The 20,907-nt window shown below is 46.5% G+C and overlaps 1 protein-coding gene across 1 annotated transcript in view; it reads right to left on the reverse strand.

Moving 5' to 3' along the window:
- The window catches only part of LOC126522243 (F-box DNA helicase 1-like), a 135,822-nt gene that overhangs the window by 78,855 nt on the left and 36,060 nt on the right, over window positions 1–20,907 (reverse strand). The window contains exon 5 of the mRNA XM_055066347.2: window positions 19,064–19,248. Coding sequence (XP_054922322.1) covers window positions 19,064–19,248 — 185 coding nt within the window. The remainder of the gene's footprint in view (window positions 1–19,063; window positions 19,249–20,907) is intronic.

A 20,907-nucleotide genomic window follows, 5' to 3' on the forward strand; every position in this document is an offset into this window, starting at 1 on the left:
GACACAACACCTGCGTGGGGCGGCAACCTCCTTGGATGTGTTCCAAAAAGAAACTGTTATGTGCCACAGTTCAATGAACAACAATGCAGCACAACAAGAGAGATCACATTTACAAGTGGGTAAAAAGAAGAAAAACAAAACAAGAAAACCCATGAAAGGTATACTCCAAGTGGCAATCATAATGTCTGTTTAACTCACCCACGTGATCACTGTGAACCAGCTCGCGACGGTGCATGAAAAGTTCAGGAATTGTGCAACTCAATTTCTGCCATGCAGGCACAGCGCAAAACACAAAGTGAATGCCGAGATGCAGACACAGTGCAGGCATTATGCTTTGTTCGACTAATGCGAACCCAGTGCGTAAGTTTCAGAGGTCCTGAACCTTAGGTATGATCTGCTTTTGAGGTGTACATACAACCAGCGCTTGCATAGACACAGCAGACGTGCGTAAGCAGGGTTTCAACAGCGCTTGCACCCACGTGCTGTATCTGCTGCACCCCTGCTTCGCACCTGCATGTCTGCACCAAGTTTGCACTAACAGTAGAGAGGGTGCAGCAAAAACGCGAACCAGCCTTGCACCTTTCCCACACTTTTTAAAACAAACGAAATGGTTCAGAGGGAACCACTGCTGCGCCACTGAAACAAATGGCAGGATGCAGCACCTCCCAAACTGGTTCAGGTGGTACAGGAGAATCAAACAGACCTATAATGGCGTGTGTTCCTGAGCTAAATTGCACAACGAGACCAGGACAGAAAAAAAAAAGAAATGTACTAACAGGACATAGTGATCCATTACGCTGAATCAGGTACCCCTTTGGTTTGCTTTGGTTTCAGTTTTGATGGTGCACTAGAGCCACTGTCATTCACCAGTGTCACCAATGCATTGGCTGCACTTCCCCGGAACAAAGGGCTTGATGAACCTTTTTATGATACTCTATTTTTTTAGTGCAACGGTAAGTTTACCGTTCAGTGTACAATGCTCCGATGGCAACAGGGAGGAGACTGTAGAAGATTTTGTTAACAGAATTTTGTCATCTGTAGCCACTATTGTGTTTGTCCATTCCTATGCTGGAAACAATAATAGGTGAGTGCAATAGCGATTGTGCTACAGCCTTAGTGGGAAGCAGACAACCAGTGCGGCCTAAGCCATAAGAAATAATTTTATCAAGCCGATATTCATGTAGTTCATGCTTCCTGAACTGTTGTATTATTTCTGCAATAATAGCTACATGCTTTTGCGGTCTTCTGTCTAAATGCTTTGGTCGTGTGCAAGTCAAGCAAATTTCCTTTTTTTTTTCTTTCAGCTAAGCCAAGTTGATTTTTCAAAAGTGAAACTACACTTTGACTACGGTGAACCGTACCATCACATGCAATTTGCAGCTTAGAGTGCCGCTGGTCGTAACCACGTCATCTCTTGATAATGTAAGCGAGCTGGAGCGAAGAATTTTAGCTTGAATGCACGATTAGAAGCACATACACATGAACAATTGTGGGAAACACCGTAATGTTCATTGCCACGCACGGTGCACATTACCATGGTCTAGCCGTTTCACTTATTGCCACGTCGAAAGCGCCACTTGAAAGCATGAACTTTTCTATCATAATACGCTCGGAAAAAAGCTAGGAGAAAGGGGGCGAGGGTGGTTAGGCGCACAGAGTTTTCTTTTTTTTCTTTAGGCTTGTTATGAGCACATGTTTTTGGGGGATACATAAGCACTTAATTAACAATCTTTTACCTATAGACGAAGCCCAGAAGCAGCAGCAAACTTAGGATAGCAGGGACTGACAAGCAACATATTGTTTTTTAATCACAGTGACTTTACCAGCAAATTTGCTGTTGCCAATTTAGCTTGCTTCAGGAACTTGCTCGAACCAAGCGCACCTCTGGTGTCCTTTAGCTGTGGGGAAATATCCAACGAAAAGTTCAGAGATCAATGAGTGAATCTTTTTCGCAAACAGAATTTATTTTTCGTGAAGCGTGACGAAATATTTTAAAGTCGTAAAACGAGTTCAAATTCATAAACACGAATATTTTTGAAGGATTGGCAGGCATGCTATTCAAATACATTTAAAATGCAACTGCTGGACTGAGTTAAATTTATTTCATTTGTAAGAGCAAGTAAAATTCTAGTGACACTAGGAAGCACAATGTTTATCTGGGGCCTTGTAATTTTCTACAAATACTGCTGAAAATGAGTTTAACAAGAGATTTAAGCACAAAGTTTACGAATTCGTAACTCTGCCCCAAAAACAGATATCGCAATTTTACATACTGCAACTGTTAGGACATCTAAAGGGGCCAGATTTGATGTATGAATTTAGTTTACGTAAAATTGTTGCATTGTTAACGAGGATGTTGCAAAGGCCTACCCAAAAATTATTGGTCTATTTCAGAGTGATGTATAGTACACCAATTTTGTCCACTTTAAATTCTCACTAGGTTAAGGTAACAGAACCATGATATCATTATTTATCAATGAGTTCCAGAGTTGAAAATTAGGTACTTGAGTTTTAGGCAATTTTGTAATTCTTAGGCACGAAAAGGAAAATTACTAGTCGAAATTGTCACGCTTGTACAAGTTTAAAAAATTTTACAGCGCAGCAGCAACCTTTTTGCACAAAGGTGCATTCTCCAGAATTAGCCAGATGAAGCTGAGACAGAGAGAGAGACAGAAGGAGAGGTTGGGATTTATTTATTTATTTATTTATACAAGAACATACAATGGCCAAACTGGGCATCACTGTAGGGGGCAAACAATACGATTCAGGTACAAAAGTAAGTGAAATCAAGTGATGCATACGGACAATATTGATTGACAAAACACAGGTGATCAGTTTTCATACAGAAACACGTAATCGTGCAGCAGTGTTAAAAAAAAAAAATATCAAGGAGGGAGAGAGTATGGCGCAGTGACAATACGCTATGATATGAATTCTACTCTTATATGGCACAGGTAAAAAAAAAGGTATGTTTAAGAACATTAATATGGCATTTACAGTGGCATACCTTCGGGACATGATCTATTCGTTTTGACACGGAAGTAGGATCTTTGAGGTATTTTTGTTTATTTATTGCAATTCTGATATTAAAAATATTGTAAAACAGTGAGAGCCACTGATACTTTCTTTGTGAAAGCAAAGGCCATCCGAGTTCTTTCTTCCCAGTCAAACCTTGTTATAATGAAATAACAGATATAACGAAGTAAGTGAAATTCCACTTAAAATCCCCATAGAGATCCATGCATTTGAAACCAAGATTTAATGAAGTAAAATTGTCCTGACAATGAACATAACAAACTAGATTTGTATCTGAAACCAAAAAGTACCAGCCCCTGCAAACCCAATACATTGCTTTACACAGTGTGTAGCATTGAGTGCAAAAGTTTGAAAATTTCTTATAAATATCCTAGAGCAGAGGAAAGACAAGAGACGAAGAAGGCAACACGCAACACAAGCACTCAACTCATAACTGTGCTCTAGGTTTTTTATGAGAGTGCAATACCAACGAGCCCACCTATACATCCTATTTCAAAACTCTTGCGCATTGAATATGCTGCTGCATAACACTAGTCATTGTCACCACTGTGTGCAGCTGCGCATTACATCGCACGTAGAGTCAAACCAACTTAAAACGATATTCAAGTGCTACGAAAATTCCATTGTTATAGTCGAGTTGCATGAGAAAAAAGATCGAAATGGGGGATGGTGTAGCTGTTCCGACAAAACTATAATGATGGGGAGGCCAGTTTTCCTCCCCACCCCCTTCTTCCATCCGGCTTCTGATTGTGTGGACTCATTTAACTCCGATCGCGCGCTCCGATCGAGTGTTGTTAACAAGCCGTGACTGTTGGTGTTCGAGAATGGCACTGTTATAATGCCTGCAAAGAGGGGTCACGGGCGGCAAGTGACATACAAGCTCCACCAAGGCATCGCCTAGGTGGCCCCAAAAGGCGCCTTTTAAAGAATGCAGAAATGTTGCCGCGGCAGCATCTCAGCTTGAGAAATCCAGAAGAAAGGCTGGGATGAGATCGGTGCAAGCATCTTGCCACGTTCTTCCCACTAGGGTGCACGAGAAAACCCCATGTCCGTCAGCCTTGTTTGCTTTACGCAAAGCTTGCCGACATCCTTCTCAAAGACATTGAGGTGCTCCACATAGTGCAGTGGAAGGTCCCTCGCGAAAACAAGCCACTGAGGGCCTGACTCATCTACAGGGCCTCACGTGGGAATAATGTTGAGGCAGCTTGCCCTACTGCGCCAGCGCTGCCGTCGTGGCCATCACTGTCGCCATCCGATACAAGCAAGTTTGCAACGATCGCCTCATCGGTTAGAGGCACTCCATTTCCAAATCTATAGCAGCGCGTTTTCCTTTCACCGGCAACATCGTGCATTGCTGATGATCAGCGAACTGATCAACCATCTTCCGTTTCGGCGGCGAGTCAAATAAGGTGGAGAAAACACGTGGCCAGAAACGACTTCAACGCAACCGACAAACACGCGTACGAGCAACTTACTCTGTTAGCATAATTGTGCAGAATGAGGGCCCAGCCATGCCCAGCGAGCAATCTTAGAGCAGCGTTGTCAGTGCAGTTGGGGTGGTCCATTCAGGTTTTGGAGGGTGGCGTGGCGCAGAGTTTTGCACGCAGCCCATTCGTGTTTGGAGGGGGGGAAGGGCGACGAGAGTGATACATGTGAGGCTGGCGTTGCAAATAAGCGTGTGGTGGCAGTTGGGGTGGCGGGCGATTGTGCAGCGGCTCGCATTTCACTTCTTTCTTTTCAAGGATTTCGCATTCCATTACCTTTCAGCACAAACACACAGCAGCCAGACTTGATCGTTACAAACGATAATGCAGCATGGGGCATTGTAGTAGGTGGGTTATTTCCCAATAGAAGACACAAATGTTGACGGTGCAGTAACTTTTCATTGTTATAACCAATATAGTGTTCAAATCGGTACCGTTATAAGTGGGTTCGACTGTATTTTCCTCATTGCAATGCGACACAGGCTCGGGCAGATAGGCATGGCCTCCAAGATTAAACCGGTGCAATCTCGGAGGCTGCAAATCAGCCAAACAATGTAAATTCCCTTTAAAACGAACTCAAAGGGACCACAATACTTTGTTTGTTTTATCAGAAGTTCGTCTTATAAGAAGAATAACTGGCAGCATGACCAGGTGCATCCAAATATCTTTCTTCAAAACAGTAAATAAAGTAGATTTACAACAGGGGAAAAATGACATAAAAAGCATTTATTTAGCTGAAGTTAATAGAAATCTGTCTTCAAGCGGTACTCTTGCTTGGTTTTATCCAGTCCATGATGGATGTTTGGCGCTTCTGTGCAAATGGGCGAGTAGCCACAAATGATGTCATCTCACCTAATGACCTTAAAAATCCTTCTGTGCCTTCGTGCTGCTAGGAAAAGTTCACTGGGGAGTTCAAGCAGGCATCTGCCGCCTCACAGGTCATTGGTGCAGGCTCCGAGATAGCGTAAATGCACTCTCCGAGATAGCAAAGCAACACAACCTAGAGGAAAGCCTAGGTGATGTTGAGCGAAGTGGGGAAGCAGAAATGAGGCAAGGCATCGCGGAAGAGGATGGCAGGCAGAGGCACGCTGGGTTTACCTCCTCTGGTGGTTGCTACAGGTTTTGTTTGCGATACGGACGTACTGGGTTCGTCTCCTGATAACATCATCCTCACGCGTCACACACTGTGTGCAAGTGAAAGCGTGCAACGGTGAGCCAACAATGGTGGCTTGGTCTCGTGTGCAGAAGGAAAGAAAGAGGGGAAGCACGCTATCTTCTGTTGCACGCATGGCACCGAGGAGGCGAGGGAGGGGGTGTTGTACTTTGTGGGGATGCGCGACTCTCACGCGTCCCCTGATACGTTGTTTTCCCGCATAGCTCCCGTCTCCTGTAATCCGGCTTCGCTGCGTGGCCTGGGGCACGCGGCGGTTGGTTATAACTGAAGTGCAGTACGAGAGATGGCGCAAGTGTTGTGCTGCTAACGGCGCCTCATGGCGGGGAGAAAAAGAGAAGGCGCTTCCTCTTTCGCTCAAGGTCGGCAAGCAGCGTGGACGTGTTGCACGTGCGCCGATCCATGCTTCTGCGAGACCATCTCGTGAGGCCTCGTTCGAATGCGCCACCGTTCACGTGACCGTACGCGTGAACGACCAGGCATCGGGATCCAGCATGGGGCAAACATATTCACTCGTTATCCGGTCGCAGTGAGTCGGATCTCTTAGATTTGTCGCGCGCCCATGGCATTTTGGGGATAGCAACTCGGCCAGCAGGCATTGATCTATGAAAGGTGCAATAAATGCCATTGTGATTGCTTGCGCTACTGTGTTGTTCCTTTGTCCCAAGGGCACGGGTGAGAATCCCACATCTGGCTGCCCAACGTGCACCTCTCGGGGCATCAAACGATAGTTTTAAGTTTTGCTTCCTTCGAGACCTTTGTTTGAACTGAAGCATAGGCCTAGCATGGATTTTGATCGCTAGCGTCAGTGGTGGGCTTTCTTGAGCGAGCGAGGCGACGGTGGCTGCAGTGTGTTTGAACTTTTCAACATGCTAAGCCTTTTCACTAATGATTTTTTTAGTGACATTCGTTAGTACGAGAGCCACGTGGTCTACATCCCAGGAGAGCAATGCTTAGCGCCCGCGGAGCATAGGCATTTGAGCCTGAAGCAAGTGAGTACGGAAGCCTCGTGGTTGGTCCGAATTTCTTATGTAAATAGCTTTTTCTATCTCTTTGACTCTGATGAAGTCACGGCTCTAGGAGCCGGGTGGCCGCGGGCCACGGGTGCCGCCACGGTATTGCGGCCTGGCACCAGGCACTCCGACACCGTCTGGGACGGTGGGCGCCGCCAACTCGGATGCTGTGTGCACCGAGCGAGGTAGGACCACCTAACAGAGCTGACGTCTCCTCACGGCTGCCTGTTTTGCGCCCATTTTGGGTGTTGTTTTTTGGATGCCTGTTGTCAGGGTAGCGACGCTTTAGGCCTAAGGCTTTACGAATCTGCCTGTCGCATGTGGAGGGACACAACTTGGTGGACCGTGGCGTTGAGGTGTTGCAGTTTGCTTCTCTCGTTCTAGTTAGCCTCGCACGAGTTGAGATTGCTCATTCGACTCAAGGAAGCGAGCTTCGTTCATGTGAACTTAGTATCTGAGTAGCTGCCCAATCTTTTGCTAGCCGAGTTGAAAATCGTACCACGTGAGCGATGCACATGCAGAATTCCTCTCCCGTACACTACTTTAGTGTTTGCCGAGTGTGTTGAAAGTATGCAGCGTGATTGGAGTCACCCCTGGTTTGCTGTCACCTGCACATCGTCTACGCTGCTGCCCCAGACTACGATCGAGCCACCCCGTGCAACGGTGATGTTGTGGCCAGTTCGGCGCAGCGACTTTGGCGGCTGCCTGTATCCAGCTCGCAACCCTCGGCGGCAGAGAATAGCCGGCGGTCACCGACAGCTACTGCAGCTCTCGCCAGCAGGGCGCGAGCGATGCTTGCTCGTGCCAATTACTGCGTTGCCGTTTCCGGAGTCCTGGCTTGGAATTGCGCCGTCGAGTCTGCAGAGCTGCTGCTGTGACCAGTGGACTAGCGGTGTACCCAAGGGCAATGTCGGCTCGCATGTTATGGACAGCGTATGGACATTCCCTCGGCGCGGCCACTGTTGCATGTACTACCTTGTTCGCGAAGCATGTGTTGCTGTTATACCATGTGACATGTTTCCGTGGAATATGTAGTGATTTAAGGTTGAGGGGATGTGGGCATGTGCGACTCTCACGCGTCCCCTGATATGTTGTTTTCCCGCATAGCTCCCGTCTCCTGTAATCCGGCTACGCCGCGTGGCCTGGGGCCCGCAGCGGTCGGTGTGGTTGAAGTGCAGTACGAGAGATGGCGTGAGTGTTGCGCTGCTAATGCCGCTTCACGGCGGGGTTACTAGGGCGCGGAAAGGAGAAGGCGCTTCCTCTTTGGCTCAAGGTCGGCAAGCAGCGTGGATGTGCCGCGCGTGCGCCAATCCATGCTTCTGCGAGACCGTCTCGTGACGCCTCATTCGAACGCGCGAACGACCAGGCGTTGGGATCCAGCATGGGGCGAACATATTTGCTCGTTATCTGGTTGCGGTGCGTTGGACTTCTTAGATTTGTCGCGTGCCCATCCATGTTTTGTGGATAGCAACTCGGCTAGCAGGCACTGATCTATGAAAGGTGCAATAAATGCCCTTGTGATTGTTTGCACTACTGTGTTGTCGTTCCTTTGTCCCAAGAGCACGGGTGAGAATCCCACAACTTCGGTTGAGCGGGCGTTATCTTGAACGCGATCTGCTTTGGGGGCACAGTCTAGGTGGGCCAATGGCTCATAGCTTTGCTTGCACTGCGTTCTCGCTGCTCAGTTTGCGTTGAAGCAATAGACGGCACAAAGGTCACTTTGCTCGCTGCTGCTGCCGCGATCCTCACGCCAGCATTTTGACAGCGAGCGTCTGCAGTAATTGAGTGTGTTCATGTTTGCCTGTGCACGCTGACACCATGCATGTCAATTTAGTTAGTAAACGAATGAAAAAGGCATTCTGCTCCAGCGGATGCTGCGTATGGTGCGGCTGCGCGAGCTCTGTCTTAAATACGATCTGCGATGCTGACAGTCCAGGTGCACCGAGGGCTGATAGCTTTGTGTGCACTATAGCACCCATACGCTTGCATGTCACCTGCGTTCACCAAGTGAAATGTCACTGTCTCGTTTGGTTTCTTCCTCTTGTTTTCGTCTCTGTCCATGGGCAATGTGTGCCGCAGGCCTCAGTAGCGTGCCTCGATGAACATGCCCCCGGTCATGGTGCATCGAGGCACCCTGGCCTGCAGGATCGGTAGCGGTGGCAGTCACTCCGGATGTTTGTCTTAACCGAAAAGCATGTCTGAGATGGTTCGTCTTAAGTGGATGTTTTCGCATTGAGTCTATGGAAAACCAAACAAATGTTCCCATGCTGTTCATTATATGCATGAATTCAGCTTAACAGAGTTTGTCTTAACGAGTGTTCACTGTAATATCGGCTCCCCCTTCAGCTTCGTTATCACAACATTTTATTGTCCCGTTGATCCAAGATATATTGAATTATTGTCTATGCCAAACAGTTGTAGCATCCTCTTGAAAATCCCATGCATGCTATGCGTGCATCGAACTCCCACTCCCTGTCACGCAGTCATATCAAACGCTACATTCTCCTAAGTGCGCTTCTCCTAAAGGGGGTCGAACATTTTTTTTGGCAGATGTTCTGACAGCATCTGTTCTTTTGGAAGATGCTGTCAAACAAAAAAGGTGTTGAATCTGGAGGCAAGTACATGCAATGAGGGAAACATCAGCAGGGTGCGTTTCTCAGTTTTTCTTGCTGCGCATACATGTGGATGACTTGTGCAAGCTGCAGATGTGCATTATTGGCAAGAACCGATGGCCACACTGATTCAAGAGTGCAAAGGGCCTCCTGGTTTCATGTCTTCTTACAACGAAACGTGGATCACACTCAATCTTTTCCCAGCGTGGCTCCGAGCATGGGATGCCAAGCGGGATGCCGAACGCAGGAGTAGGAATGCCCAAAGTAATTTTGTAGCAATTTATGGAGCAGATGAAATTTCATTCTGGAGCAGATTGGAGCAGACAAATTCCTATTTTGGAGCAGTCTGTAGCACACATCTCATTACTGGAGGAGTCTGGGGCATGCAAATTTTAATTTAAAGCAGTATTATAATTAGGTGGGGAAACAGACACAAAGCCTTTCATTCTGCAGCATTAACTTAGTGCTTAAGAGCCACCTAAAGAGATTTTTCACACTATTTTTGCATCAAGTGCTGGCGAACTGACTGGATGTGTCAACACAATTTGTAATGCTAAGGTTAGTAAACAATCCAGTGGCTTAGTCACATACATTTCTACGTAATGTGACAGCACAACTAGCTCAAGCCTAGATTGTGCATGTGATTGACTTTGCTTTGCCACTCACTAGGCTCCCTAAAAGCGCTGGATATCTGGAGTCCACAATAAGTGATTGGGTGTAAGCCCTTTCAATAAGGTAAAGGGATCAACATTCCTCTTCTCTTGGCCTCTCCCGAGTCCCTTCATTGCAAGCGCCTTCTGAAGCCTTCTCTCAGTTCAAACAAACTTTTTTATCGCAGTGATGGTGCTTCGTGGCAATCTGACTGACGCAATATAGAGATTCATTATCACTGCGATAGCCGCGATCATGGAGCAGAACACCATAATCAAGAGCAAATGGCAAGGCGTCAGCACGGGTCAAAATGAACCAAAAGAACAAAAGGCGTGGCCAAAAGTGCACGCTTGTGCGCATTTTCATAAAAATGGAGCATGCACTTCCATGTGACTCCAAGCGCAGATGAGCCCCAGACCTACTCGCTTGCCCTCACTCACTGGCTTGGGCGCAGCATAAAAGAATGCCACTACCTCCAGTATTATTATAGTGCCGAAAGTTTTATTCATGGGGCTTCATTGGGTGCGGCTGTTCACACTCATTAGCCACTGGCAGCCAGAATACAGAAATTATATTTACAGGCACTCTGAGACCAACAACACAACGCCCTGCACCGCACGGGTGAAGATCTTTAGCCGACGCCTGCCATGGCCAAAGCTGGCAAAGCCGTTTTGGTTGAACGTGGCGCAATTTCGCACAGCAATTTGCTTGAGTATCAAAATGGTGCAAACTGTGCAGTACTTCCAACCCTGCTAATAAAGATGTCTGTGCAGCCGAATTCATCTTCTAGTAGACAAGCACTTTCCGCGAACGGCATTTCAGGGTTCCACGAGTGGCCAAAACAAATCCGATCCCAACCCCCACTTGGACGGATTTTTACACCAGTTTTACACGACAGCACAAGTACACTTCAACATGCAAAAGGCGCACCGTGCTCTTGCATCCGGCGGATGCGACTTACTCGGGTGGGCGTTGCAATCAGGGGGGCCTTTCTGTAAGTGTCCACATAGTGGGCATGTCCATTTCATCTGCTGCTGCAGTGCAGATTGGGTGAACGTGCTTGTCTCCTGACACATATCTCAGCTCAGCCAACCAGCACTTCAGCAGCAGACGAAATGGGCACGTCCACTAGGTGGACATGCCCACCTCCAGTACATCAATGACCACTTCACAGCAGAAATGATGTGCGCCATTCAGGTGCAAAAAATAAGTAAACTTCTGTGCGTTTGAAATGGCCTTGGAGAAGCAAGTTGGTATTTTCACGATCTCTGGAAACTGTTTCAGATGTGTAGAGGTTTCAAATAAGCATCAGATAGGCATATTTTTAAGCAAATAGTTTTTTTTCTCCTTTTAGGGGGGAGGGGGGAGGGGGGCTCTATTGACCATTTTTGTGGTTGGTCAGTTTTGTGATGGTCGATGATCGGACTTTGCAAAAAAAAAAAAACATTTGTAGACTCTCTCTCTCTCTCTCTCGCTCGTACTTTCGTTCTATTCGCTTTTTCATTGCCGGATCACAAGCAGCACATGCTTACTTGAGGACTGGGTGCACAATACTCACATAGAGTGTTTTCTTCAATTTGATGGGCGCATGTTGAAAGTTCTATTGTAAGAAATTTAGCACTCGGTTGACCTTTAATGTCACATATTGCACATAAGCATTACGGGCAAAATTATTTTGTCGGAATTACACCTGGATAACAACTATGCAAGCCTTCAGTTTCACCCTTGTTGGTACGGCATGTTTTCTAGTGTATAGCACAAAAATTACAAAAACAACAGCATTACTGTGTCTCTTCTGCTGCCCACTGTTTTTGAAGTTTCTACACTAAACACAAGAAAATACATTACACTTAGATATTTGTATTCCAATACAACACTAAGTAACATACCTTTCACCATATAATGAGCGGTAAAAGGGAATTTTTTTTCTTTGTGAAACTAAACAAGTCACAATCCGAAATACTAGAAACACTAGAAAACATGTTACATCTAGATATGTGCATTCTGGTACAGCACTCACTCAGTGGTACACCTTCCACCAGATCATCATAATCAGCAGTAAAAGGGTGTTACCTTCTCTGTGAAACCAATCAAGTCACATTTCGAAATATTCAAGATCATGTGCCACGCATTACACCATGCGAGTATAGCAACAAGACCTCTTTGCAGATACAGCACAACACTGCTATTAGATTTCTGGGTGCTGCATTTTCATAGCTGCTACATTGTTATCCGGTCAGTGCCAGGACAGCTCCCATAGGACCCACCGCATTTGGCACCCCATGGTTACAATGCAAAGGTGGGAACGATTCTGCATAATGCGTTGTGTACTGGTACTCCAAGCTGGCCCGAGTGACGAGTGCCAACAGCCATGTTCACTTTTGACGTAGCTTGGCCTAGCTTGACTATGGGATTACCCATACGAAATGGTGAGGCATTATGCACTGCGATAGAGAAAAGGCAGCAGGAGGCATCCAGGCAGGCTGTACTATCACCATCATCATTGTTTCTATTGTCTGTAGTTGCACTTATCCATGCTTCCTGTGCATACCTTTGCTGCCGTTGCTCCTTTGTGCTGCTGACTTGTGCAAGCTTCTTGTATGCACTTCGTCCTACTGCTCTGAAATACTTTGGCCTTTCTTTCCTGCTGTGCACACGCCGCGCAAGACGCAAGGAGTGAACTTGAGTGAGCGCTTCCAATGCGCCTAATTTCTTGCCTGGCACCGTTCCAATCGTTTCTACATCTTAATGTGGCCGACTGTGTGTATTCCAAGCAGCTTTCTCACTCCATTCCCAGTGCCGTTTTCAAATGGTTTAAGCAAGCCAGAGCTGCGAGATTAAACTTCAATGGTACCATATTGCAAGAAAAATCACTGGAGATTTCTGACAAGCTTGGAATCAATGATTTCGGGGAGTCGAATTGGTAGATTGATCGCTTTAATAAGGATCACAGGATATGCTACCGAACGGTGAAAGCAGAGGCTGGAAACGTCAAGTAGAAAGAGACTGTGGTGTCTATAACCAAGGATTACAAATCCAAGGAGACTTTCAATGCTGACGAAGCAGTCCTTTGTTCAAGATGCTCCAAGATGTTTAACCGCCGTTGTCACCTTTCAGGTTTCAACCACCGATCAAATCGTGGCTGAGTGTGCCGATGCATGCAACAGTGACGACGAAGTTGAGGAGGAGGGGGAGCAGCTGCCAGAGACAACCTTTACGCCAGCTGTAGCGACACAAGACTCACTGAGGAAGCATGTCAGATCAAGTGACAATCCCGAGAGCCACACAGCATTGCAAATTCTAGAGAAACATTTTGTACTCTATCAAACGTGAAAAAATGCAGCAGACACTGCTCTACAATTCTTTGAAATGATACCATTGCAGGTAAAATTGTGTGCAGTTCACCACTAATGCTATGTTTTTAATTTTTCTGTTTTCCAACTCTTGCGTTTCCTGTCTTCTACATTTTTTTTCATTACGGCCCAGTAATACACGTATCAGTTGGGTTCTACTGTATTCAGCACCAGTTGCACAATTATCATCACAATAAATACAACAATCATATCAGAGAAAACAGAGCCGTCTAGAAATGTGGTTAGTGAGACCATAAATGTAGACCAAAAACAGATGTGGCCCCAGACAGATCAACGGGAACACCAGATAAAATGGTAACTGGAGATGATGTCACACTACCTAGAACAACTCGCTGTTTCCTTTGAAACAAATAAGAGTTCATACTTCAGCAAACAGTGCAAGAACAAGACACAGAAAAGGAGCACACGACACAGGCACCGACATCCAACAGATATGTTTATATCGAGAGAATGAGATATATAGGCAGAGAAGCATGAGTGAAAACCTAAATGGCATGATAAACATGAGCAGAATAACTGGAGGTTGCAGGTGGGCAGAGATGTGTCAAATTTGCAGATACAAGATTTCCTTGTCTAATAACTGGATCGATGGTGAACTATTGCATGAAAGATCACATTGGATAATGGCAAATGCCTCAATAATTTCACGCGTGCGCTGCTCAGCATGCTTTTGGATAACGGTGACTTGACTAAAATGGGGGATGCATTTGCATGACCTGCAATGCACAGCAACACTGCTGATATATTTTTGTTTTATGTTGTTGGCATGCTCCCGGAGGCGATCATTGAGCCAGCATCTCGTTTGTCCTACGTAGGAACACCCGCAGCTCAAGGGTATGTCATAAACGACTCCAGTGATGCAGCTTGTGAAGGGCACCTGATGCTTCTTGTCGCAACCTTTTTTTGGGGGGTCGTCTCGGTTGAGCCATCTGCATAAGGTATTTAGCTTGCCTGGGGCTGAAAAAACAACCGAAACTCTTGCCCTGCTGGCCACCTTCTTTAATCTATAAGACAACCCGTGCACATAGGGAATGACAGCCTTTTTGAAGTATTAATCTCGGTTTTGTGGGGCTTCTCTCTTTGATGCATTTCTGCTAATATGTATGTCCCCCGCCAGCTGTACCAGGAGGACGCGCGTAAAATGAACCGGCAAAAGTCCCTGTACTTGGCCTTCAAAGGCTGCTTCAATCTCATGTATGCACAATCTTTGCAGTGCATTACAGCAGGCGGCTTTTGCGATTCCCCTCTTCACTAACCTTGAGTGTGCCGACAAAAAACGTAAGAGGCTTTTAGCTGAGCGGGGTGTGCACCTCCAACATACATGTTCTTTCTTGAACAAAAGGAGAAAGTCCAGAAAACACAAGCTGTTATCCTCCAGTAGCTCCTTTGTGAGCGTGAGACCTTCCACAGTACATATCTACAGAGCTCTTGTTGACGACTTGTACCACCAAAGCAAGATCGTCTTCGGTGGTAAGTTTATTTATTCCTATAAAAAGCGTGTCAAGTTTCGCGGAAGTTTCAGGTTCACAATCACGGTGTGCATTGCGTCCAGAGGCTACGCGAACACTGGCAGCTATAATTTAGCGTGTATAAAATCACTGAGCGACTCTATTGACGACAGTGCACTTTGCGTGAACACTGGGTTCGGTGTGAAAGATGGCCCACAGTCAATCTCGTCGTCACTGCCACTGATGTCGTTGCCTCTGTCGCACCACGCCACCACCCGTGTCGCGACAGCGATCGCCCCATCGGAGATTCTTCGCAGAACGAGGCAGCGCTATCTGTTGCCAGTAGCAATGTGCTCCCAGAGTTTGGTAATGTCAGCGGCTGCCACCGTATTCGTTTCACACATGCGGGGCTTCGCCCTGGCTACACTGTGGCCCTGGCGCACAAAGCCACCGTTTTCGTTGATCGGCATGGTCGCTGGTCTAGCCTTCATGATCGTGGCACTCGCAGTTTTCAGAATCATCGATATCATTGACTGCACGTGCTCGTACTTTTAGTCTTGCAAAATTTGCAGCTTCATCTCAAGCAACACAGCTTTGCGCTTTGTTGACGCACCTACCGCTGCTCCCGCGGCGCATTTTTTCGCTCGCTGCACAGGCATAGTTTACTTCTCGCATATATATATATATATTTTTTGTCTCTCTGGACACTCGCCGGCGATGCGGATGCGAAGCAGCTGGAGCCATCTTGTGGCAAGCTGCGCCAACTTGCGATGCTCCCCATGGCTTTTGCAGTCAGCGTGCTGGCGGGACACGCTACGCAGTAATGGTGGCAGATACAAACTCGCATAGCCAAACGTTTCGCCCCATCTCAGTTAGGGGGAACATAGCAATGCAAATTTCAGGATTATTCAGCATGGAAAATGCCGCCCGAACGGTAGAAGTTTGATCCTTATGTTCAATATGCGGTGAACAACATATTGTTATACATGGCTTCTTTTCTCATAGCCCTAATGCATCAGTTGATACTCTAAGTCGACTCATCGTTATAACCGACATAGTGTTATAAGTGGACCGCACTTTACATCACTAGCAAGTCAAGGAACCTGCCTGCACTTGTTCCGCACACATTTTGGAAGCGCACGTCCTCGTATGCCTCAATGCCTTCGTTTACTACTTCAAGGAGGTGTGAGTGAGGCAACGAGCAATAACGATGCTTTACACCGATGGAGAAGGCTAGCATCCCAGCTGTGCCGAGGGAACTCAGGCACTTAGATACAGCTGCTGAGATGCGAACTAGGTAAGGGGAATTCACCTCGAGTAGGCCAATATATTTCTGCAGGAAGCTAGCCAGCGGCTTTTGCCAAGCACCTCACTCTGACACAATCACTCTGAACGGGCAGTCGGGCTTCTGCGCTTTTGCAGAGAAATAGGCTTCAAGGATCTCTCCACCCTTCTTTTTGATCGAGGCGACAAGCTTTTCCAGTCCAGCTTTTTTGCACATCATCACTGCTTCTTCCTTTGCCCTACTTGGAAGCTTCCCTTCAACTGTATGAAAATAGGCTCTAATGGTGGCTTCAAGTTTTTCCTTGTAAACACCCAAAGGCATGACGGCAAAGCTCCCTTCTTTGACAGGTAGAAGGAGTTTCAGCTGTGCCTTCCTTAGGGGAGAAGCCAGTTGTGTGGGTTTGACATGTCAATGTAGCTTCCGGGGGCATGCCAACAACATAAAACAAAAATATAGCAGCACTCTTGTTCTGCATTGCAGGTCGTGTGAATGCATCCCCCGATTTTAGTCTCGGAAATTTGCACAAGGAAATCTCACATCCGCAAATTTGACGCATCTCCGCCCACCTGCAACCTCAAGTCATTCTGTTCATGTTTATCATGCGGTTTTCACCCATGCTTCTCTGCCTATACATTTCACGCTTGAGCAATAAACATATCTGTTGCAAGTCGGCACCTGTGTCGTGTGCTCCTTTTCTGTGTCCAGTTTTCTGGGTCCAGTACAGTGCTAATGACAAGGGAGACAGAAAAAAGGATGGGACACACATGGCACTGACTTACAATAATGAGAAAAGGTGGTGGCTGTGTTAGCCAGCCCTCCATAGCCTTATCTTCAAAAGAAATGGGCTTATTGAACAGGAGTGAACAAAGGTGTAAACCTCACCTGTGACCACGAGGCAATGTTTTGAGAATGACAAGTGTATTTGTTGACATTGAGCATGCGCGCACGCTTGACGTAAGGATTTAAAAAGCAATAGTGTTTTTCCAATAAACGCAGTTGTAAGTCAGCGCTGTGCGCCCCATCCTCTTTTCTGTTTCCTGTGTTGTTAGCGCTGTTTTTAAACCCTATGGAAAACCACCAACTCACCCAATCTTCTTCTGTTTTGGCAGTTTGCTGAAGTATGTGTTTGTGCCAACAAGCCCAGCTAGCCACCATTTTGAAATAAGAGTCAATCCAAGTTAAAAGGGTGCTGGGAATGTTAAGTAATTATGTTTTTTGTAGTAGTAGTAATGTACAGGGAACAGAATCAAAAGCCTTCCTAAAATCAAGCAAAGTACGATCTACTAGGTTGCCGGAGTTTAGTGAAGCACGCAGGCCAAGCATAAATTCAACAAGTTGCATGTTACATGAAAATTCACTCCTAAAGCCATGCTCAAATGCACAGAAGATAATTTTGATGACACTGAACTAGACTTGAGGATCTGATTTAAAGTGACATCTGGAGCAAGTCTACACAGCATCGCAATTCTGAATGGTCACAAAGTATAAAAGCCCCAGTAGTGGCTGCTGCAGGTATGCTTTTTGTTGTGACTGCCCTTATTGAGTGTTCATCCTGTCTGTTTATCGAAATAAAAAGACAAAAAAGAAAGCATGTTTGAGGCAATTTTCAGGTATTTGATAAGAAGGTGAAGATAGCTCAAGCTTTGGTCAATTTCACTTTTAAAGTTCATCCTTAATGTTTTAAAAGTTTATCTCTCAATTTATGCTAGAGCACCATGAACCTGCCATTGTTTTCCAATACATGCTGCTCTCTTTCCAAAAATGCAATGAGCCATATGAAGAAAAAAATAAACAACAAGATTGTCAACTGTCCCAGGGAGAAAGTTCTGCCAGTGTTGACCTTGCCAACACAAGATCAAATGACCCCAACCGGCCAAACGTAGTAGGGCCAGTCAACTCACTCGACTCTCCCAATGTCTGTCTTCCCCATACCAGCTCTCGCACCTCCCGACGTTCTGCTTCACCACGACACAGATACGCATTTATGGGAGTCGCTGTCATAGCTACGCATCTATGACGAGTCGTTGCAAGCTTAGGTAATGGTACATATAGAGACAGAGGTTTCAATGACAAAAGCAAAAAATTGAGATCAGATAGGCAAACTGCTGGACGGTGATAAACGTAAAACCTGATTTGATCAAGCAGGCTAGGTGGCTGTTTGCCGCTGCCCCATATTATAAGGGATGCCAACAAAAGTTGTCGTCACGATCAGCACATTCCCACTCTATGGCACGGATAAGTCGGGGGTGTAAGAAATGTGGTTTCTCCTCTTCGAGTGTAGGATAGTAGCGCATGCAGAGACACTCCAGAGTCAGTTCGCTTCTCACGACCATCCTGCAGAAGGATTCCCGTTTGGTTTCGGAGCGCAACCATGGCATCAGCAAACAGGACAGCTCAGACGTGCTCCCCATTCACGAAACAGCACCCACAAGCAACTTGGGCCTAGATTAAGTGCCCGGCATGTGTGGACATTCACTACGTAAGTTTGCGTGCCGAGTCAAACCTCTGCTTATGGTAGCAGCGCACGGCAAAACAAAGGCAGAAAAAGACTGGTCTGTGCCTCCTGTGAAAAAAATAAAGACCATAACTTCATTTTACCATGCACTGCTCCCATTATAAGTTATACCTGGCCCGATTCACCATCTCTGTGCAAACTTCCATTCCTCAGCATGTTTCACTGAAAAACTATTGCCTGTATGTATACAGCTGAACCTTGTTACAGCAAAGTTGTTTCTGACACAAAAATATAATTGCATCCAATATTAATCACCAGCATATATTCGTCGCACACTGATATAGGCGAAACACATTTCAAATTTACTGCGTCATACTAAAAAAAAGTTTGTTATATCAGTGTTTATTACATCGAGGTTCAACAGTGTCAGCTAGGTGGAAATCTAGTGCAAACCGAAAAATAAATGTCACGTTGGACTGCCTTGCACTGCATACTTTGTTAGCGAGAGCATTTGAAACAACACAGTGTACTCACGCGTGGCAGAGGCTGTACGCCCTCTGGAAATGCAGCAGGAAGGTGGCCATGCAATAGAGCACTTCGCTCAGCGCGGTCTCGTCTATGGACCGATGAAAGAGGGAACGCAAATTCTGAACGCTCCCAGCCACCACCGTCACCAGGACCGCCACGGCACTCCACCAATGTCGGGAACTCTCCGATTCCTGAGAAGCCCCAAGGAGATCCCAAGGTTACTGGAGCATGGGCACGAGCAGAAGAGAAAGCTATGAAGCACCCAGAAAAATAACCATGACTGGTAGGTCGAAATTCAAGAAATAAGCTGTTTCCGGAAACGTCACCACTTTCACAATTAGAAGTTAGATAAGCAGGCACAGATGAACCTTGGTCTAACGAAACCACATTCTCAACAAGAAAATACCTTCACGATATGCAATATTTGTTGCAGGAATGTATATTTGTTACATTCTTATACTGGCGACTAATATTTTGAGCTTGCTTCATTATATCAAATAATTCGTTAGTTTCATGTTCGTTATATTGAGGCTCAATTGCAACTGAATGTTCATCTGTGGAAAGAAACAGCATGAAACACACAAGGGACAAAGTAGCAATGCATATTGCCCACATTGTCTGCTTCTTTTTCTTTAGCCGTCTTTTCCGCACTGTTTGTTTGCAACGGTTCCTTGACACTCCTCAGTGAGCACAAAGCCAGGGTGAAAAGACTTATGGGTGAATTCCACAGAAACGGGCATTGCTGAAGAACAGTACAAAATTCTATGTATATGATTGATTTTGAGGTGCAAAGTATAATTTGTGAAGATGCATTTGCACAAGGTCACCCTAAGACTGACAGTCAGGAAAGGGCACGATGCTCCTCCACTCCGCAACGCACAAAGGCACTGTGGCAGGGTTCGTCCGACACGGCGTAGAGAAGGCTCCAGAGTCAGATCACCAACAAACGCGGATTTATTCACCCAAGATACAGCACAGTGCAACAGTCACAGCACTTACGGGCAAAGGCTCCCCGCAAGACCGATCGAGTATGTGCGCCCGCTGCACTAGGGCTAACCAGTAGGCGGTCCACAAAGCGCGAGAACGAGAAGTCGTGGGAGCAAAGGTCTCGTGTAGCGAACTCTTCCTGGGCCTGTGAGTATCTCCCGCGGCGATGAAGCTCTTAGCGGAAGAGAGCTCGGGTGGAGCGGGCGCCCGCGGGCCACCACTCAGGAAGCCAAGCCAAGGAAGCTTATCTCGTTAAGACAGACATCCCAATCCCTGCATTGCTGGGCAAAGGCCGCGAGCAAGGGCTCGAGGTTTCGGTTAATCCACTCTGTCAGGTTGGCCTGTGGGTGATACGTGGTTGTCTTGCGGTGCTTAATGCCAATAGCAGCACACGCATCCAAGAACACCTTGGCCGTGACGTAGGACGCGTTGTCCGATATCAGCTCCGCCAGGAAGCCGAAGCGGTTAAAGACCTCGTTTAACTTGTCCCAGATTGCCCGTGCCATTAACTTCCTAAGGGGAAAAAGTTCAACCTATTTAGTGAAGTGATCTGTGACAGCCAGGAGAAAAACATAGCCTTGCCGACTTCTGGGAAACGGTCCCATAATGTCAAAGGCCCCGACTTGCCAGTGTAGCTGGCTGTCAATTGGCTGCATGAAATCAGGGGATTTGCCTGCGCGAGGCTTCACGCATTGACACACGTGGCACGAGCAGGCATAGTGCAGAGCAGCACGCTTCATGCTTGGCCAGATAGCGGAGCGGCACAACTTTTGGAAAGTCTTAAGGCCACTCGCATGTCTGGCCAATCGCGAGTCGTGGAAATAGCTCAGGGTGGCTTTCCTTAGACTGCGGGGTATCACCAC

Source organism: Dermacentor andersoni, chromosome 6 (genome assembly GCF_023375885.2).
Source record: "Dermacentor andersoni chromosome 6, qqDerAnde1_hic_scaffold, whole genome shotgun sequence".
NCBI classification, from domain to species: Eukaryota; Metazoa; Arthropoda; class Arachnida; order Ixodida; family Ixodidae; genus Dermacentor; species Dermacentor andersoni.